The following is a 21,844-nucleotide window of genomic DNA, read 5'->3' as shown; positions in this document are numbered from 1 at the left end:
TGGCTGTCTCATAGGTACACACCTCAGCTGAAATGCAAAGCAGTGGGAGATGGTTTGGGGGAAAATCTGATGGAAGGTAGGTTTTTTGGGGGGGGGCTCACCAAACAGCAGCATTTCTCAAGAAACTGCAAGATTGATGTGGGTTGTGGTCAACATCATGTGTTCATAGCTTCAAACACCAGTAGTAGGAATGCACAGGAGCCAGATTAAATGGTAATGTATACACAACCTTAATATCTGTGTTCACGTTGGTCTGTGACAACACTCAGGTCGTTATTCTGGTATGGCATGTTCCACAGCTATGAATATCTACAGGGTTCTGCTATCAATCTTTATGATTCCCGCTGAAAAATTGTAATCTGCAAATGCAAATAATTTGCCCCAGGGCATACAGGAATGACTCCTGCCCTTTGAGCCACCTCACAGCCCTGCCTTTGCCTCACAGCAGGATTTTGGTTTCGGATGCAAACACCACTGAACACATTGAAATGTACTTCTGAGTAGACGTGTATAAGATTGTGTTTTGATTGTGTTGAGGCAGTTGTCTCGTTTTGCGTTCCCATGTTCCCCAGTGTTTCATAAAGCAACAGGCTCCTAAAACTTTGAATTTCTCTGAGCTTTTGAACCCCCCTTTCTAAATTTATGGGGCACTACAGGGGTTCCCCTGCTCAGTGCCACTCCTCTACAGTGTGCAAAAATTCTTGCACAAAATTGTGTGCTCATAAAGTCTGCTGCTAAATGTTTTTTAAAAGATTGTTTTTGAGATTGATTTTTGCAAACATCGTGTGCATCCCTATTCTCCGGTGCTCACACTGCTCCTGCACAAATGATTTCCATGTTCATTTCAATGCATTGCACACCAGGAATTTTCTTCCCCACTGAAGTGAATGGGGAGGCCACTCCATGCATGAGATCCATGAGCGTGTTAACCTGTATAATAATAAATAAATAATAAATTTTATTTATATCCCGCCCTCCCCAGCCGAAGCCGGGCTCAGGGCGGCTAACAACACTAAAACAGTACAACATACACTAAAACAGTACAACATACACTAAAACAGTATCTTCTCCCATTGCCTGAATTCCAGGTGTTGCCACCATGGAAGTTCCTGTCCATGGTGGCTCTTGTTTCCTACTGGTGGGTGGAAACAAAAATTGGCCACTTAATTCATTCTATAGTTCTGCACCACCTTTGACGAGAGCTTTCTTCCTTTTTAACTAAGGGCTCTGTTGTGTGTGAGCATCTACTCTTGGGTTTTCATTTCTTTCTGAAGCAGAGTTCCTTTTACAAAAAAAGTTTTTCTTTACAGCAGCAGCAGCAGAATTCCAGCTATCTCTTCATGGAATTCCCATTACAGGAATAGACACCATTTGGTTCTGTTTCTCAGTCTTTATGATTTACAGAACTTTACACTGGTCAATAACAAATAAAACAAGATAATATTTTTCTCTTTTAGCCATTCGGCCGGATGCTGAATCATTCACATGCTCCTTTACACTAGCAACTTGTTCAAGACCATTTTCCAGGTTTCTTCTAGAATCTTCCAACAGCCTCATCCATACTTTGTGTGTCCCTTGATTTCTAGGCACAGGCCCGAGAGCTTTTTCTTTTGCCCTGTCTCTTTCCCTGGGAAAACCCGCTGTCTACTGCTGAATCGGAACAAATGTCAATCTGCAGAAAACCCAATTGATGTTTGTTTTGATTCAGCAGTAAACAGCGGGTTTTCCTGGGGAAAGCGGCAGGGCAGAAGAAAAACCTCTGAGAATCATGCCCAGAAATTACAGGACACAGCGGAAATTTGGATGACCCCAAACATTTCAGCAAAATTTCAAGCAGGTCAAACGTTTGAAACCTGGGAGCCATTTGCCTGATTTATAATATTGTGAAACCAATTTGCTTATGTGTGTTTTGCCTTTAAAGGAGCTCTCTGAAGATCCTCACTTGGTTGTCAATGGAATCAGTTCCCACGACTTGCACCAAGGGAAGCTGGGAAACTGCTGGTTTGTGGCAGCCTGCTCTTGCCTGGCCCTTCGGCAGAACCTCTGGCAAAAGGTACTGTGCTACTGAGCAACAGACGAGCCTTCCCAGGGCTCTAAAGTGATGGGTGTCAAGGACGCTAAAGCCAGCTACTCTGGGAATACTTTTGCTTTTAGACAGTAATAACGATAAATCATATGTGGTTTAGGATCCCAAGTCCTTTTGATCTTGGAAGAGAAACAACTGGTGTTTCTTTCCATGAGTGATTTTTTAATGAGCACATCTGGATAGGGAGGCAGGGTCAAATGCAGCCCTCCAGGGTCAAATGCAGCCTTCTTCCCTTCAGAACTCTCCCCAAGCCCACAGTCCTTACAGACTTGGCTTCATCCACCGATTGAGTGTTTTTGATTGGATGGAACTATGATTGTGGCCCCTGGAAGGTCACCAAGAATGCAAAGCAGCCCTTGATCTGAGAAAAAGTTCTTCATCCTTTGGCTGACCAATTTACTCTGAATGAATAATTTTGTAAAACCATCCATTTCCCTAACAGGGCAAATAGGATCGGAGGAGAGGTGATTCGTATCAGGAAGAAGGTGTGGGAGGAAAGGCTTAACCTCTTCTCTCAGCTCTGCAGTCCCAAATCAATCCCTTCTACCTTGTACAGTGGTACCTCTAGTTACAAACTTAATTCATTCCAGAGGTCCGTTTTTAACCTGAAACTGTTCTTAACTAGAGGCAGTGCTTTTGCTAATGGGGCCTCTTACTGCTATTGCACCACTGGCACACAATTTCTGTTCTCATCCTGGGGCAAAGTTCTCAACTCGAGGTAACTCTTCCAGGTTAGCAGAGTTTGTAACCTGAGGCGTTTGTAACTCGAGGTACCACTGTATCCACTTTTGAAACTAATTGAATTATAGATGCAAGATCTTCTACATTCTGCCCCTGTTGAAGGTGCAGAGCTCCAGTTTTAGAAATCTGGCAGGGGGCACAGAGTGGAGGCGTGAGCATATCTATGGTGGTTATTTCAGGTTTCACATACATGGGCTTAGTTACAGTTAGGGAAAGAGTGACGAGCAGGAAGATCAGGGTCTGCTGGAAAAATCTCTGGGTGATTTCCAGGAGATTGGTAAGGAAAAGCTAGTAGCCTTTCTTCTAGGGCTATAAGAATGATCTTAACTAAGAAGGAATTTAATTTGTTTCCTTGTAATGGAAGTCTCCCGCTTCCCAATTACAAATCCATGTTTTTTGGGGTCTGATTATTTTTTTAATGGATCCATTTTATCAGTTAATCGAGAAATGTTTCCTGCCTCAATGCTTGGAGTAATTCTCTGTTTCTTTGGACACTTTAGGTGGTTCCACATGTTGAGGAACAGGACTGGGTTTCAGATAATCCAGATCAAAATGTGGGGATATTTCACTTCTGCTTCTGGCGTTTTGGAGAATGGATTGATGTGGTCATAGATGACCGCTTGCCAACTGTAGACAATGAGCTGATCTATTGCCATTCTAACGACCGCAATGAATTCTGGAGCGCCCTTCTGGAGAAGGCCTACGCAAAGTACGTGATTGCTTTGACTGGGCACAATTTCTGTTCTTTCAACAAAATGAAAACTGCCTTGTAATGTTGTTACAAAATGTTACAATCTTACCAAAACTAAGTGGTTTTAACAAATTGCCCATGATGATATTGGGGACCCTTCCTACCTCATGCCTTACATAGAATACACAAATTATCTAAGAGTGATAGGGGGTCTGCAGTAGAAAGACTAAATTAAAAAGTGCTGATTTTCACTTTCCCTGCAGTGCATAGAATACACATGTAGCATGGTCAGATTGGGAGGGTTTCCTATGAGAAATTTCATGGAGACAGAAGTACTATAATGGACTCCCTCAACAGTCCAGATAAAGTTGGCAAGGTATCCATGCCCAGTGCTATTTTTCTAGAAAATGAGGTGCCAGAACTCACCATGAACCCTTGTTCTCTTATAATTACAATAGTGCCCACTTGAGAAGCGCCAGACCTGAGTTCTGGCAAGTTCTGGATGAAAAGAAGCCCTGTCTATACCTGTAGGTAATGCATAGCTCTCCCTTGACAGCACAATTCTACTCTAGTTCAAATTTAATGGGGCTTATCTGCAGGAGAGTGGGTAGTTGCAGGAAATGGCTAGGAGGACATAACTAAAGGGTGTATGCCTTTCATTCTCCCACTCTGAGCTAAGGATGGTGAGATCTAGGTCTCTGGGTAAACAAATGATAGGAAACAGCAGTTTTTGTAGGGGGCTAAGACTAGCTAGCGAGATGGCAAGGCAGAGAATTGAGTTTTAGCTTGACCAACTTACATCATTTTGGAGTTCTGGCTGCCTTTCTCTGGAGATATGATGTGGGGTAGTGGATTTCCCCATAGGTTGGAGTATTTAAGCTCTGCCTGCTCCACCTTTGCCCAACCCGTGCATTTTTAAATAAACCCAAATATTACAAAATACCAACAAGACTATAGTGATCTCCTAACAAAGGAAATGAAACCTAGGTAAGCACGATGCCTCTAGAGGGGAGGAGGAGGGAGGCAGCCCATTGGGAGCAGAGAAACCTTCTTCATATATCTGGGTGTGTCCTCAATATACATTGTGTTACCACTAGGATGGCCGGGTCTTATGAAGCCCTGGATGGTGGCAACACCGCAGAGGCCATCGTTGACTTCACAGGAGCAGTTGCAGAATCCATTGACATGATTGATGGCCACTACAGCCATGATATCATCGAGCGGGCGAAACTCTTTGAAGACTTGCTGAAGGTGCAAAGAAGAGAAGGATTAATCAGCTGTTACATAATGGTAATTTTATATTACTAAGAGAAGGAGCATTTTAAAAAATTATAATAATAGTTGCTTGTCACCCAGAAAGTCTCTTAGAGGCCTACACTGAAAATATATATCCCATTCAAATGTGGAGGAGGATTCAAATGATGCATAAAAATTCCATACAGCATGGTAGGGGAAACAAAAAATAAGAAAAAAACCAGTCCCCACCCCATAACAATAATAAGAAACAACATTAGTAAACAATAAATGAAACAATACTCCAACCCACTAACTAACAAATTATCTAAGAGTGATAGGGGGTCTGCAGTAGGAAGACTGAACTAAAAAGAGCTGATTTTCACTTTCCCTGCAGTGCAGTCACAGGAGCCTGAGTTGTGTGTGTATATGTGCATGTACGCTCCATACTGACATTTTCGATGGGAGAATGACAAAGCGTAAGAGATGTCTGGAGCTGTGCATGGAGTGAGAGTTCACCCGTAGTTCCCTTGAAGGCACACTGGATTGTCAGAAGACAAATCTGTGTGGAAAGAGCTCCCTGGGGATAGAAGCTGTGAAAACCAAATCTGCAATCTAATCTGTCCCTTGCTATGCTCTTGACTCTTCACAGAAATGTGAGGTTCCACCCCCTTTGGAATAGGGCGAGGGATGAATAATTCCTGGATCAGACATAGATGAATAAAGCAGAGTTTTCCAGCTTCCAGTCCAAGCTTCTACTGCCTTCCCAGTTTGTTTGGTTGCTTATTTCTCATAGTCACAATCAATTTTCCAAACACTCATTTACAGCAGACAAATTGTCATTTGGTGCTGATTACAAATTCCAGGAGAGCAGTTGTGTTGCATTTTTCTTATTTGCTTGCTTGCTTACTTGCATGCAAATAAATAAAATGCAGCAGAACTACTCTCCTGGAATTTGTAATCACCACTCATTGGTGATTATTTGCTTGCGTACTTAACCTACAAGCAGTTCTAAACTGCTTAATAGTTTAAAATACAACATAAAAACCTATAAAATGGTATTATACAACAGAAAAAACCCTGGAAAATGGCAAAGAATCACATGGCATTTCTTGGTGTCTTAGTTTTACGAAACTGCCTTTATTATACCATTCATAGGCCACTTACTTGCGTACATTCAGTGAAGAGATATGTTTATACACACATATGTGTTTTACAGTGCATGATATAAGGGGAAGGGCCATAGCTCAGTGGTAGAGCACATGCTTTGCATGCAGAAGTCCCAGGTTCAATCCTTAGCATCTCCATGTAGAATTGGAGCAAACCCTGCCCTAAGTACTGGAGAGCCACTGACAGTCAGTGCAGAGAGCAGAGAGCTAGATGGCCCAATAGTCTGACTCCTTGGAAGAGAGCTTCCTATATACCTATTAGACCCATAATGCTTTCATTCTGTTGGCATCAAGATGACAAATTTCTGGGTAGAAGCAACCTTTCATGCCTCCCTTGCGTGGAATTATAGTAGAATATAGCACATGTTTCTTTTTCGGGGGATGCAGGTGGCGCTGTGGGTAAAACCTCAGCGCCTAGGACTTGCCGATCGCATGGTCGGCGGTTCGAAACCCCGCGGCGGGGTGAGCTCCTGTCGTTCGGTCCCAGCTCCTGCCCACCTAGCAATTCGAAAGCACCCCCAGGTGCAAGTAGATAAATAGGGACTGCTTTATAGTGGGAAGGTAAACAGCGTTTCCATGTGCTGCTCTGGTGCCGGTTCGCCGGAGCAGCTTCGTCACGCTGGCCACGTGACCCGGAAGTGTCTGCGGACAGCGCTGGCTCCCGGCCTCTAGAGTGAGATGAGCGCACAACCCTAGAGTCTGTCAAGACTGGCCCGTACGGGCAGGGGTACCTTTACCTTTACCTTTATAGCACATGTTTAGCACTCTTTCCAATATTTGCAGACAGATTTTTTCCCCTGGAAGCAAATATGAAAACAAGCACTAAGCATGCTCTATATTCCAGCTCCAATGAAATAAACTGCCATGCAAATGCAGCCTCAGTCAGACATTGGCCATCAAACTCAATTTGGTCTACACAGACTAGCAGCTGCATGCAGAGGAGTAGGGAAACCCATATAGGGCTAAAAGAAGCCCTGGGATGGATTTAACCCAGGGGCTTATGTGAACATGATGTTCATTTGTAGAATGGCTATCTTACCCAGGACTCTGTAACAAGCAGCACCCCAGTCTTTTGATAGACTGAACAAAATATGTTGCTCATAGCAGCTCACTGGAACACAGGAAGGAGGCCATTGTTCCAACTAGCCCAGTGTTTTCTGCATAAAATAGCAACAGCTGTCTTGGGGTTTCGGACAGTGGACATTCTCCCACTCCCCACTGAGATGTTACAAATGCAACCTAGGATCCTCCACGTGCAGAGCAGGCACTGAGCTCGAGGTCTTTCTTTGTCTCTTCTTTATCTTGTATGAAGACATTCCATTTGGCTTGCATTAACAGTAAATAGCGGATGTGGCTAAGAAAAGCATATGGTGCTCTTCATTTATCTAGCCAACTGGTTTCAGACACTCAAGGCTATGGTTTTCTCTTGACCTGTGGTAAAAATACACATGGCATGGAAAATTAAAAGTTGTGTAGGCTTCTCCATGTGAAAGTCCATCAACATTCCCAAGTTTGACTCTGGTTTTGGGAAAAAAGCAAAAATTGTTGACAGTGATGTGAATATCAAGAAGCATACAAACAGGAGCTGATTGGTTGTGTGATGGACGGTTTTCTTCAATTGCACCAGTTGTGCCTCTGAAAATTGCTCCATGGGGACAAGAGCAATATCAATTCAACATCAAGCTTAAATGAGCTTCCCTCACAACTTAGCTTCTAGCAAAGCTGGATGTGTTTGCAAACTCTATTACGTGTTTCTACACAGAGAGTTTTTAATTAATGTGTAGCTTTATAACTCAAAATAGAAAGATGATGCTACATGTTTTGGTTTTATCAGGTGACTGAGAGATCCTGCGTTTGGATACAGAAAGCATTGGTGTACTAAGAATTGCTTTTCGTAATAAAATAAAATTTGAAAGGAAGCGGGTTACAATTCAGGTTGGCAAGTCACCACCAAGATTAATGGAAATCTTTTTCAGTCTTTGCAGCTTTAACAAGAAGGAATAGTGTTATAACTCCTTATGCTGTCATGGAAACGCATGCTGTGTTGTTTGTGAAGAATACAAGTGAATAATTGTTAGGACTGGTGAGAAGCCCATGGGAAATGCCAGTGGATCTCAGTATAACTTATGAAGTGATTCTCTGTGAGCTGCACTTATGGTCAGACATGGTGGATTTGGCATTAGTTAACACTGATCGTGACTTTTAGTAAACCGTTCACTGATTTGTGGTTTTATTATTATTCCCTCACTCACCCACCCCACCCCCAGCTTAAGAATGTTTTGCTTTAGTTGCCGTTATTATTGGTGACAGCAGTGTGTGTAGGAACAGGCAGTCCAGAACATGGACAAGTAAGTAAGAGGAAAGAAGCCTAGAAGCAGAGGTGCGTGGTCAATAAGGACTAGAAAATTCAGTAGACAATTAATGCTCTCCAATGCTGGGGTGTGCAAATCCTGGCAATGAATCTCAACAAACTGAGATGCTAAGACAACAGTTCCAAACTATCCCATATATATATATATATATATATATATATATATATATATATATTTGCTTTCGTAGATTTTCACGGGTACAGGAATGCAGGTTTTGGTGTCCTCGGGTGTCTTCCCGTGTAAAAGTTGGGGTGTCTAGGCGACGTTTCGACGAGGTCTCACTCGTCATCTTCAGGCTGGTGCTTTCGGCTTCTTGTTACTGGAACAGAGCAGGATCTCAGTGTTTGAGTTCCTATAAATACTGTAGAGGGGGTGTGGTGTATAGCCTCCAATGTTCTGGGCAGAGAGGAAGTTCCCAGGCTAGTGTGCCTTTTCTTCTTTTGTTCCTTAATTACTTGAGAGATATCTTGAGTGATTTCTTGAGTGATATCCTGAGTACCACTTAGGTACACTTAGGCACACAGAACGCCAACACCAATCAACCACACCAGACCCAAACCCAGACCCTCTCCACAGATGAATTACAGACACCATCCAGTAGCCAATCCATGGTGGCACCTCCGGATGCTGCACCCCCCTGCAATCCCTACACAGATCTGGCTGACACAAGCCACAAAACCACAGCTCGCCCCTATACACGAAGCCAAGCCAGAGCACAACTAAGTACAGTACAGCCATCTTCTCAGGAAAACTCTTCACAAAGTTCAAGAGGTCAAGACACAAAGACTTTAACAACTAATCCACACCTAATGACCCACCTAAGTGGTACTCAGGATATCACTTAGGTACACTTAGGTACACTTAGGCAACACAGAACGCCAACACCAATCAACCACACCAGACCCAAACCCAGACCCTCTCCACAGATGAATTACAGACACCATCCAGTAGCCAATCCATGGTGGCACCTCCGGATGCTGCACCCCCCTGCAATCCCTACACAGATCTGGCTGACACAAGCCACAAAACCACAGCTCGCCCCTCTACACGAAGCCAAGCCAGAGCACAACTAAGTACAGTACAGCCATCTTCTCAGGAAAACTCTTCACAAAGTTCAAGAGGTCAAGACACAAAGACTTTAACAACTAATCCACACCTAATGACCCACCTAAGTGGTACTCAGGATATCACTCAAGAAATCACTCAAGATATCTCTCAAGTAATTAAGGAACAAAAGAAGAAAAGGCACACTAGCCTGGGAACTTCCTCTCTGCCCAGAACATTGGAGGCTATACACCACACCCCCTCTACAGTATTTATAGGAACTCAAACACTGAGATCCTGCTCTGTTCCAGTAACAAGAAGCCGAAAGCACCAGCCTGAAGATGACGAGTGAGACCTCGTCGAAACGTCGCCTAGACACCCCAACTTTTACACGGGAAGACACCCGAGGACACCAAAACCTGCATATATATATATATATATATTCCAATACAAAACAAAATTATACACTCCATACATCTTAGTTACATCTTATTTCTCTTTTTTGACTTCCCTCAACTTGTCTGCAAATCCTTCATATTTTAACTTTTTACACATTTCTGTTTTATTATTTATATTATTACTGTGAACTTCATCCCATTTTTACTACTTATTTATAACATTTTCCCATCACAGCGCTTCATTAAAACTTACAAACGTAATCTGATTATCACTTAATTTTTGCAAATATTCAATAATTTTTTTCCCAATTTTCTGTGACTCTTTGATCTTGTCGGTTTTGGATCCTTCCTGTCATTCTATCCAATTCTGCGTAGTCTATCATTTTTGTTCTCCATTCTTCTATCGTAGATAGCTCCTCCTGTTTCCATTTCTGGGCCATCAGTATTCAACAGTTCCAAACTATCCAAAGTTATACTATGCTAGAGAGGCAATATACAACATGTCAGAGCATGTGGTTTTTTGTGTGGGTTTTTTTTCAAAAGCAGACATGTTTAGGGAAGGGGTGAGAGTCCTGCACAGTGCTTTGAAGCACTGCTGGCCCAGCAGGCTCAAAGTCAGTGCTGATCAGCAGTGACCTCAAGCCAGTTTTCTGTAGCGATGGGCTGTGTGATAAAGTTCCTTATGGGGAGCTTGGTCGAGCAGCTGAGCCAGCTATGTCTCCACCTGCCCCACCCCTGATGCCACGTATGAAGTCAGATTTGGGGCAGGTGGGCATTGGGAGCCAAATCGGCCCATGAGTCAGAGGTTCACCACCCTTGCTTTCGAGGATCATAGGACCCTGTGTTAAAGTCAGAACAATACTGGGGTAGTCAGGGGGGCAAAACTGATGAAGGGACCCAGAGGATTACTTAAGAAGAAGGAAATACTAGATTCTGTGTCCCTCAAAGACTTTTGAAATCCCTGCATTAATTCATGCTTTTCTTACGCCACAGCCTTTGTCCTCTGATGAATTTGAGGGCCAGACTGAAATGGGTTTGGTCAAAGGCCATGCCTACTCGGTGACAGAAATCCTGAAGATGCCCCTGGAAGAGAAGTGCCTGCCATGGCAAAAGACGAAGAAACTCTTCATGATCAGGCTGAGGAACCCCTGGGGAAAGAGCGAGTGGAACGGTCCATGGAGCGATTCGTAAGCAATGCATGCTTTGATATTTAGGATGCGCTTGTCACTTTTTGAGAGAGGTTGCAGAGGCTAAAAGAAGCACACTCTCAAGCGTGGAAACATTTCCAAGGGACACATGAAGACAGAGGCAACATGGTGGTGGCTGGCTCCATTTAGAGCGGGGGTTCCCAAACTTGGGTCTCCAGCTGTTTTTGGATTACAACTCCCATCATCCCTAGCTAGTGGGACCAGTGGGTTTTGTCTTGTTTTCTAAATCATGTTAATGCAGAAGCAGAAAGAAATAATTTGGGCAAATATATGTATTTTCAGTCTGTGTTCCTTACAAATTATTTCCTTCTGCTTCTGCAGAATCATCATTAGCCTGGAGACAGAAAACTAGGGCACCCAGGAAAATGGTTGTAAAATAGTCTTCTCCCTGATATGCTAGTTTTCTAGGTTTCTTGTTTTATAGGGAAGACCATCATGGGATCCCCCACTTGTGCCCAAAATGATGTATACACATGCAAACACAGACACAAGTGGGCTCTTCCACACTTCCTCTCATCTTGCCACTTTTCTCCTGGGAAACCTACTCTTTACTGCTGAATCAGAGCAAACATCAATCAGATTGCCTGTGGATTGATGTTTGCTTTGATTCAGCAGTAAAGAGGGTTTTTTCCAGGGAAGTCAACCCAAAATTCATTCATTCACTCATTCGTACATAATTCTCCCCCTCCCTATTTTATCTTCACACCCAGTGAGCTTTATGGCTGAGGGGGGACTTGGTCTTCAAGGTCCAATTCAGGCACTTTAACCACTATGTCATTCTACCTCATTTTTTAAGAAACAATTTTACATGCAGCCCCTGAAAATAGACCAATGAACCTGACAGACAATGAACCTGATAAGCCCTGCCTGGAGATGCTGGGAACTAAACTTAGGTCCTTCTTCATGCTAAGCAGATACTCTACCACTCAGCTTATGGCTCTTCCCTTTAAATATATGCTTATACAAATGAAAGAGCTATTTGATTTAACATTTTTCCTCCCCTTCAGATCAGAGGAGTGGAAAAAGGTGAGCGAAGCAGAACGGAAGAAATTAAAACTCACTATTGAAAACGACGGAGAGTTCTGGTGAGTAATGGAAGTGGTCTCATTAAGGCAGCACTGCTCGTTTCCTGCCATTTATATGTCAAGACAACTGAAAGGCCCATAACATTTCATAGGCAGGAAGAGGGAAATTAGGGTGGAGGCATTGCTCCAGCCTCCAGCCTCCAGCACCACCACTTTCCCATTTCATCCAGCTTCAGCTCCAGGTTTTGGAGGGCCTTGGCAAGATACTGCTAATCAGTGAGTCCACTTACTCAATGCAGTGGATCCTGGTGGCTCTTTTAGGAGGTCCTCTGAATGGTTGGGAGCCCTTGATGTATACTCAGCCATGCCAAACTTAGATGCTAGTCCTGACTTCTGCCCTCCAGCTCTTCTATCCAACCCACTCCTTGAAGATATCCCTCTTTTTCTCTCCTCTCACCCCTGCAGTATTCTCCTGTCTAGTCCAACCAAGCACCTTTCTGCCATTCAGTTGCTCTAGCAAACAACTTCTGTCTCTATGGCTACATTTACTTGGCAGTTTATTCCACTTTCCCAACACTTCCCTGCGAATTTCCACATTATGGTTGAGCTTAGATGGGTTTTTTAATGTAAGAGAGGATATATTAATTGCAATTTACTCCTCCAGACACCCACATTTGTGGGTTGAACATATGCTGCACAGTGTTTAAAGTCCTATCCATGGCAGAAAAATGGAGAGCATATAGGATTAGGCTGTGCCTTCTTTTAATTAAGTCCTGCTGCAAAGTAAGCTGGCTCCCCATTTCTTACTCCACTTAACAGAAAATAAGACAACGGACTGAGAAGTCAGTTTAAAATACGATTTACTTGCTCTTGCTCTTAGTCTTAGTCTTCATTCTCAACAGCAGTAAAGTAAATGCAGACAAAATACTTATATTTACAGTATAAGCAGCCTCAGGCATGTGCCTGAGAATGGAATAGTTAGATACAGTGGTACCTCAGGTTAAGTACTTAATTCGTTCCGGAGGTCCGTACTTAACCTGAAACTGTTCTTAACCTGAAGCTTTAGCTAATGGGGCCTCCTGCTGCCACCGCACCGCCAGAGCCCGATTTCTGTTCTCATCCTGAAACAAAGTTCTTAACCTGAAGCACTATTTTTGGGTTAGAGGAGTCTGTAACCTGAAGCGTATGTAACCCGAGGTACCACTGTATATGTCTGCTCCCATTGCTGGTCAAAAAGAAAGAGAGAGAGGGAACAGTAAATACTTCCTCAGTTATGCCCGCTCAAGAGAGGAGAAAATGACATCACACAGAGCCCTCTCTACCAAATTACATTTCTATGGTCTGAGTCTCTGCCTATCAGCAGTTCAGCTCTGTGGTCTTAACTCCATCTCTTGCTGACTTGCAAGAATAGATGTTGTTAGATCTGGCTGCTAATTTCCCACATTTATACAATGTAAAAGCTGCTTGCAGAAAACTAATGGAAGGATAGTGCATGTTTTGTGCTCATTTCTGTGCCATTTGATTCCTGCAAAATTGCAGCCTCCTTAGCCCCCCAAAATCGCAGGAGGGAAGTGATAAAGTGATAAAGTTTGCAGTGGCATCATACCAGCATACAGTTTTTCCCTGCTATTATCCTGAGGGAATCATGGGAGAACGGAAGGATGCATGTGCAGAAAGGGTGGGGGTGTAGCAAGGTATAATTGTCATTCTTTGTTGTGCCACACTACGCCCACTGGGATGAATGAAATTTAGCATGACATGCTGGTATATCAGTCCAAAAACCACAGTTCCATAACACCACAGGTGAAAGGAGCATCAGAAAAATGGGACAGAAGTGCAAGCATTATTGTAACCTGTAAAACTAGTGCAGTATTCCCCATGCCTGTGTCTGTAGCTATGCCCCACCTTTTAGTGTGGGCTTAAGTCAGAAAGATAGCAGCAGAAGGGAAAGTGCTGTTTCTACCAATTAGATACATGCTTGTGTAGTAGGTGAGTTTGCGGGGCTGGTTGTTTCTGCTGTATTTCACATCTGCTAAATTACCTAAATAATAATTGTTCTGTTTTTAAATATATTGACTAAATGAGATGTCCCGAGCATTGAACATCCTACATTTTTCTTACTTGTTTCTTTTCTTTTTCTGGAAAGCCAAGGAGTGATGCAGGGTAGGGATTTGAAGTGCACCACAGTGTGTGTGTGTGTGTGTCTGTGTTGTGCATTTCAAATCCTTTCCTTGCCCATGTCCTATGCCACAATCCTGCGACACTCTAGGCCAGTGGCTCCCAGTTAGCTAAGTACTGTGGACCCTCTGTTTTTCAAAAGCCAAGCCATGGAGCCCCTACTTTTGAAAACATGGATATTTCTGTTGTAGTTCTGTTATGTGAATGGTGCCACCATACCCTCCAGAATGTCCCAATGCAAAACTAGGATGTTCTTCTTCTGGGCTGCACTCCCATGCAAGTCATGTGACCTGTGCAAGAGCACGGTGCCCCAAAACACATGTGTTATCTGTCCACAGGAAATTCAACTGTATTTTTTTCTACTCCTCTGAGTTAGGATGTCGTTTGAAGACTGGTGCAAAAACTTCACCGATGTTGATGTCTGCCGGATTGTGAACACGTCCTTTTTTAGTATACATAAGACCTGGGAAAAGAAAATGATTCATGGAGAGTGGAAAAAGAATCGAGACCCAATGTTAAACCGCGCTGGGGGCTGCTTAAATAATGCAGCCACCTTCTTCCAAAACCCACAGGTTGGAGCCCAGTTATACTTGCTTTCCCCCCCTCCTTCACCAGTGTTAAACTTATATGGAAATAATTATGCAGCAACGCAAAGCTGAGCCGACAGTTTTCCTGCCATGCCTTTCAGCTTCAGATTTAGGGGCAGGAAGAAGATACTGCTCCCAAAACTGCTTTATGTTTTTGCATCACAGCCAGTTTGCCAATACTGGGTGGAAGTACTAGTCCAGTGGTTTTCAACAAGCGTGCTGTGGCACGCTGGGGGGCCTTGAATGATGGTCTGGGGTGCCGCACTTAACACTGGCCTCTGTCCTTCTTTCTTTCCCTTTCCTCTAATGCCCTCCTGTGTCTCTGTCTCCCAAAGGCTTGCACATCTGTTTGTTTGCAGCAGCCTTGCTGCTGCCACTGCTGCCTCCCAAGTTAAGGTGCTGACCTCATGTTCACCTTTGGCCAGTTTCCATTGGTCCACTAAGGCTAGGGGCATCCTCTGCCCAGGCTCCTGTGAGGCAGCATGAGGAGGTACCTCTCTTTGGGGCAGGAGCAGAAGCTCAGAGACCAGGGGTGGAAGCAGTGGCTGCCCGGAGGACTCCCAAGGAGAGGAGAGGATGCTGAGGGAACACTCCCCAAGGGAGGAGGGTGTTTGAAAAAGGGTGAGAGGCTGCCAGCTCTGCAGGCAAGAGGTGACATGACTGGGCTCCTGATCCCCACAGGGGTGCCGCAGAAAGAATGTAGTTGGTCAAGGGAGCCGTGAACTCAAAAAGGTTGAAAACCTCTGTACTAGTCTAATTCTGATTTAGATAGCTTTATCCTGTGGTTACCCATAAATCTAGTTTGTTCCATTTCTATATCATCATCATCTTCCAAGATCTTCATCATTCTATTCTATTCTATTCTATTCTATTCTATTCTATTCTATTCTATTCTATTCTAATCTGAGCTGTTCTATATTAGAGGCATTTGGAATGTTATTTGTGAAGGTCAAGTCTGCTCTCTACATGCAGCCTATATCCTGCAAAAACTGAGGGCACAGATCACTGGTGTTTGCCCCTTGAACATGTGAAGCTGAAGGGCAGGGCATAGGGGCACAATTCTAATCCCAACCCAATGCAGTTTAAGGGGGAAAGTGTACAGGACTAAAAAGGAGCTCTGGATTTAACCCAGGAGGATATGACAGGTCTTGTGAGCATGATAATTCCCATAATGTTGATTTGTTTGTGGAGTGACTGCCGTGCATAGGACTTTGGAACGGGCAGCACCCCAATCCTGTGATAATCCATTGTTAACAACTCAGCTACAGGCATTGTTTACAGCAGCGGCTGCTCAGCTACTGAGCCACAGCCCTCCCCTCACCCTGTGCTCCTCTTCCTTCTCTTTAAGTATGTCTTTGATGTCAAGAAGTCGCAGGACAAAGTGATGATCTGCCTGCAGCAGAAGGACAAGCGCATTTACAAAAGAGAAGGGAAAGGGGACAACTTGGTTATTGGCTTTGAAATCTTCAAGGTAGGTGTCCATGCTGCATGCCAAAGCTGTTGGAGTTTGGTAAGAGCATAAGAACATAAGAAGAGCCTGCTGGATCAGGCCAAACACACACTACCTGCTACTAGAGAAGAAGCAGGAAGGCCTGTTACTAAAACAGAAGGAATCAGTGCCACACACATACTTGCACACATGCTGGTTCAGCTAGCTTATCGCAGGCTTTGCTGCATCACTCCCAGCCAAAGCAGAGGTAGACATAGGCAGAAGGTAGGTCAGGATCTACTGGTACATCTATGAGTGATTTATAGTACAGTGGCACAGGTTTCCTACTCGCAAGGTGACCTTTTCCATGTAGCAGGCTTTTGTACGACGTGGCTGTGAGCTCAGTTCAGTTCTGATACCAAACACGAAATCCTTAGTGCACTTTGAGACACTCTGTTCTTCAATTCAAATGGTGTGACTTTTGCACCATTTGTGTGAAAACACACAAAAAACCACCTCTGCTCCCTACCTCTGCTCTAAAACATTCAAATCTATCTTTATCTTTATGCCTGTTTGAAGTCACAGCATAGGATCTACCTCACTCTCATGTTGTGTTAGATTGCTCTATGCTATGCAACTCAATCTGTTTTCTAACCCTAGGTTGAGGCCAACAGAGAGTATCGAATGCATAAAGTGACAGTGCAAGAGAAAATGGCAACTTCCATGTACATTGACAATCGCATGGTATTTTCGAAGTTGTGCCTCAAGGAAGGCCGGTATGTCCTGATCCCAACCACCTTCAGACCTGATACTGAAGCTGAATTCATTCTGAGGCTGTTCACAGATGTGCCATCGGAGCTCAGGTACTACGACTACTTGAAGATGACAGCAATTTTCCCTTCCCATTTCTCCCAGTCTTGCATGAATAACATGCGCATCTGTCTTAGACCAAGGAAGCAAAAGATTCAAAGAGTGATGATGAGTGAGACAGATGTACAACACACTTCGGTGGGGAGCACTGACATGATGACTGCAAAAAGGGGTGCACCCATTTCTTGTGAGGATGACATTCACTGTGGTTTCAGGGATCACATTGCATGCAACCTTTGTGCTTTTGCCCCTTGCCAGTTTACAACCACTCTCATTTCTCTTGATTACAATATTTCCCAAGGGGCAGTATTCAATGTGAAACTGCCTTGGGGATGGAGATGCATTCTGTTCACCTCCAGATTCCACACAGTAGGAGATAGTTCTACACCCATTCACAAAAGGACTGACATGATGACTGCAAAAAGGGCTGCACCCATTTCTTGTGAGGATGACATCCACTGTGGTTTCAGGGATCACATTGCCTGCAACATTTGTGCATTTGCCCCTTGCCAGTTTACAACCACTCTCATTTCTCTTGATTACAATATTTCCCAAGGGGAAGTATTCAATGTGAAACTGCCTTGGGGATGGAGATGCATTCTGTTCACCTCCAGATTCCACACAGTAGGAGATAGTTCTACACCCATTCACAAAAGGACTGACATGATGACTGCAAAAAGGGCTGCACCCATTTCTTGTGAGGATGACATCCACTGTGGTTTCAGGGATCACATTGCCTGCAACATTTGTGCATTTGCCCCTTGCCAGTTTACAACCACTCTCATTTCTCTTGATTACAATATTTCCCAAGGGGCAGTATTCAATGTGAAACTGCCTTGGGGATGGAGATGCATTCTGTTCACCTCCAGATTCCACACAGTAGGAGATAGTTCTACACCCATTCACAAAAGGACTGACATGATGACTGCAAAAAAGGGTGCACCCATTTCTTGTGAGGATGACATTCACTGTAGTTTCAGGGATCACATTGCATGCAACCTTTGTGCTTTTGTCCCATGCCAGTTTACAACCACTCTCATTTCTCTCAATTGCAATTTTTCCCAAGGGGCAGTATTCGATGTGAAACTGCCTTGGGGATGGAGATGCATTCTGTTCACCTCCAGATTCCACACAGTAGCAAATAGTTCTACACCCATTCACAAAAGGATGCAAGATTGCCTTTCTACTGGTGTTTGATACTATCATTTATTGTTTATCATTCTTTTTCCTTTATATAAGTGTCAATTAGAATAAAGTGTTCTTCCTTTTGGTGCATTTATGTTTTCATTGGCTTTCCTGGTGTACAGATACAAATTAGGTCGAACAGTGGAACATGAGAAATTTGATATACCTCTTATCGAGCTGGAGAATGCCTCCTTTTCCCATATCAGAACAGTGGTGTGTCCTCAGTGAGGTCCCATTCGATTCTAATGGGCTGTGCCTAGAAGATATTCTGAACACACATATCACATGGTCTTTGTGTTCCCAGCTTCTAAAGAATTAGGACTGGTTTAAATGCAAAGTGCTCAAGAGGAAGATACCTATGCAGTGTTGCATACATCCAGGTTGTTCTTGCAATCAGAATGTTGCATTAAAAATTCAAAAACAGAAGAAAAGAAGTAATGTTGCAGAATCTGTAGCGTGCTATGCTGACATGCTAATGAACCATGCTTAGTAGCTGAGCACCCAGTTTTAATGAGGCATGGGGTGTGTGCTAGTTGCTACAGCAGAGTTTAAATTGGGTCTTACTATCTTTTTGTCATGGGACCACAAAAGGGAGAAGCATTTCTTTGTTATATCTCATAGAATAAATGTGTTTGTGCCTTACTCAGGTATGGTCTATTTCTGTATTGACTGCAATTCCCTGTAATAGGCACATGTTTTTGTATGCTCAGCTGTGGTCATGTTCCAGGGGTGCCCTCAGGAGCTTAGCGTCCCAGACCCAGGAGGCATGAGTCTCTCTCATCAAAGCACTGAAGGCAGGCTTGCAGGAGCAGCACAGTCTAAACAAGCCAAGCTCAATCACAGAAAATCAGTCTAGGTCCACATGTGAGGCACACAGAGAATATTGCAGGAAATTCAGCAAGGTGGGGACCTGGGAATTGGGAGCCAGAGCCCCATGTTATTTCCAGCAAGTGGGGGAGCTCAAGAGGGTGGCCTTATATACGCTGTCTTTTTAGACCACGTCCTAATCACTGCTGCTGTTAGTGAAAGAGCTCCAGTGATCGCTCACTCATGACTAGCATGATGGCTCTGGGGTTGTAGACACATGTTATGCCATTGCTCTTCAGGCTAGACTTGGAGCTTTCTGACACCAACATTCTTGAGGATGTGGGTGGCCCTGCCTCCTCCTCTGACAGCTCGAGAGACTCTTCAGCAGGCCTCAACTTGGATGGCCCCTCAAGGGGATCATCTGCACCAGCTTCAGGGTCCTCAAGGCCCTTAACATGTGGGGTGCCTGGCTAAGAGGACTAAGAATCCTCTTAGGGCTAAAAATAACACCTGCACCTGAGCAGCTGCTCGCATTTAGGTGCTCTGCACAATCAGGACAGCTGGGACCAATGGTTCATCCTGGGGGGGGGGGAGTGGCAAGAGGGGTGCTGTGGGGCCTGGTGTTCAACATCTTTACAAATAATTTGAAGGAATTAAGGGATCAGGATTCAGGGTGGCTTTAACATATTGAAGGACTGGGCCAAAACCATTTGTTAAAGTCCCATTTCAGTAGGTACAAATTCAAGGTTCTACACATAGGCAGGAATACTCGGATGCACAAATACAGGATGGGAAGGGGGCACCTGGCTTGACAGAACACATGAAAAGGATTTAGGGGTTCCTAGTAGCTTCAGATGGGTGAACAGTATGATACAGCAGCAAAAAATTAGTTAATGTTATTCTAGACTGCATCAACACTAATATAGTGTTCTGATCAAGGAAAGGAGTAGTACAGTTCTATTCTGCCTTGGTCAGACCACACCTGGAGTCTCCTGTGTCCAGTTCTGGGCATGACAACTTAAGAAGAATTTCGACAAACATGTTCAGAGGAGAGTGTCAAAGATGACCAAGCACCTGGAAATCAAGCCTTGGGAGTTGGGAATGCTTACCCTGGAGAAGAATGAGGCTCATCCACACTTTTGCTTCTCCCATGCGTAAGAAAGCATGAGTGAGATTTTTTTCTGTTCGCCCTGCCACTTTCTCAGGAAAACCTGTTCTTTAGCACTAAATCACAGCAAACGTCAAATCACAGAAAACTCCATTGATGTTTGCTCTGATTCAATGGTAAAGACCAGGTTTCCCCTGTGGAAAGTGGTTAGACAAGCCATAGTTAGGATGAGTCCAGAGAGATGTTATGATAGCCATCTTCAAATATCAGAAGGGCTGTGGCATAGAAGATGGAGGAAGCTTGTACAGTGGTACCTCAGGTTAAGTACTTAATTCGTTCTGGAGGTCCGTACTTAACCTGAAACTGTTCTTAACCTGAAGCACCACTTTACCTAATGGGGGCCTCCTGCTGCCGCCGTGCCACCAGAGCACGATTTCTGTTCTCATCCTGAAGCAAAGTTCTTAACCTGAAGCACTATTTCTGGGTTAGCAGAGTCTGTAACCTGAAGCGTATGTAACCTGAGGTACCACTGTATTCTGTTGCTACAGAGGGTAGGATTCAAATTATAAGAATGGAGATTATTACTATTACAGTATTATTATTATTATTATTATTATTATTATTATTATTATTTATTACCCTTCACTCTAAGGACCCAGATAGTTTACGGCTTTAGAGTCGAATAATGAAACAATGTAAAATGGCATGCAGGCATAAAAATAAGGTGGGTAGCACCCTTACCTTTCCCGCCCCGACTTGGCCACAGTGATCCATGCGACGGTCACCTCCAGGCTTGACTACTGTAATTCGCTCTATGCGGGGCTGCCCTTGAAGCTGTCCCAGAAACTCCAGCGGGTGCAGAATGCTGCAGCGAGGCTCCTCGTGGGGTCTCTGCCATGGGAGCATATTCACCCGGTGCTTTTCCAGCTGCACTGGCTCCCGGAGTACAGGGTCAGATTTAAGGTGCTGCTTTTGACCTTTAAAGCCCTTCACGGCCTAGGACCCTCGTGCCTACGGGACTGCCTCTCCTGGTATGCCCCACAGAGTGCCTCAGGGTCCATAAATAGCAACACCCTAGTGGTCCCAGGCTCTAAGGAAGTTAGATTAGCCTCAACCAGAGCCAGGGTCTTTTCAGCTCTGGCTCCAGCCTGGTGGAACGCTCTGCCTCATGAATCATAGAATCATAGAGTTGGAAGAGACCACAAGGGCCATCGAGTCCAACCCCCTGCCAAGCAGGAAACACCATCAGAGCACTCCTGACATATGGTTGTCAAGCCTCTGCTTAAAGACCTCCAAAGAAGGAGACTCCACCACACTCCTTGGCAGCAAATTCCACTGTCGAACAGCTCTTACTGTCAGGAAGTTTTTCCTAATGTTTAGGTGGAATCTTTTTTCTTGTAGTTTGGAACCATTGCTCTGTGTCCGCTTCTCTGGAGCAGCAGAAAACAACCTTTCTCCCTCCTCTATGTGACATCCTTTTATATATTTGAACATGGCTATCATATCATGAGACCAGGGCCCTGCAGGATCTGATTTCTTTCCGCAGGGCCTGTAAGACAGAGTTGTTCCGTCTGGCCTTTGGCTTGGAGCCAATTTGATTCCCTCCCCCTCTTTCTTTTTTCTTTTTCCTTTCTCCTCCTGTGATGAGGCTGCATTTTAATATTTTAATGTTTCAATATTTTAATGTTGTATTTTAATCGTGTTTTTAAGTTG

The 21,844-nt window shown here is 44.1% G+C and overlaps 1 protein-coding gene and 1 long non-coding RNA gene across 7 annotated transcripts in view; one reads left to right on the top strand and one right to left on the bottom strand.

Moving 5' to 3' along the window:
- Positions 1-21,844, top strand: part of CAPN6 (calpain 6) — a 76,837-nt gene that overhangs the window by 39,652 nt on the left and 15,341 nt on the right. For 4 of the 6 annotated variants that reach the window (XM_081846972.1, XM_081846973.1, XM_081846971.1 and 1 more), the window contains 8 exons: positions 1,922-2,053; positions 3,328-3,536; positions 4,616-4,808; positions 10,728-10,921; positions 11,950-12,027; positions 14,522-14,717; positions 16,081-16,203; positions 16,822-18,826. In XM_081846972.1, the coding sequence (XP_081703098.1) occupies positions 1,922-2,053; positions 3,328-3,536; positions 4,616-4,808; positions 10,728-10,921; positions 11,950-12,027; positions 14,522-14,717; positions 16,081-16,203; positions 16,822-18,228 (2,532 nt within the window). In that variant the 3' untranslated portion in view covers positions 18,229-18,826. Of the gene's footprint in view, positions 1-1,921; positions 2,054-3,327; positions 3,537-4,615; positions 4,809-10,727; positions 10,922-11,949; positions 12,028-14,521; positions 14,718-16,080; positions 16,204-16,821; positions 18,828-21,844 lie in introns of those variants that run through there. The other 2 variants (XM_081846975.1, XM_081846970.1) reach the window with 2 other exon arrangements.
- Positions 1-21,844, bottom strand: part of LOC309333671 — an 86,820-nt gene that overhangs the window by 59,124 nt on the left and 5,852 nt on the right. The window lies entirely within an intron of this gene.

This window comes from Podarcis erhardii (assembly GCF_964252035.2).
Source record: "Podarcis erhardii genome assembly, chromosome: Z".
In the NCBI taxonomy this organism is placed as follows: domain Eukaryota; kingdom Metazoa; phylum Chordata; class Lepidosauria; order Squamata; family Lacertidae; genus Podarcis; species Podarcis erhardii.
This window is presented reverse-complemented; position numbering and strand designations above follow the sequence as displayed.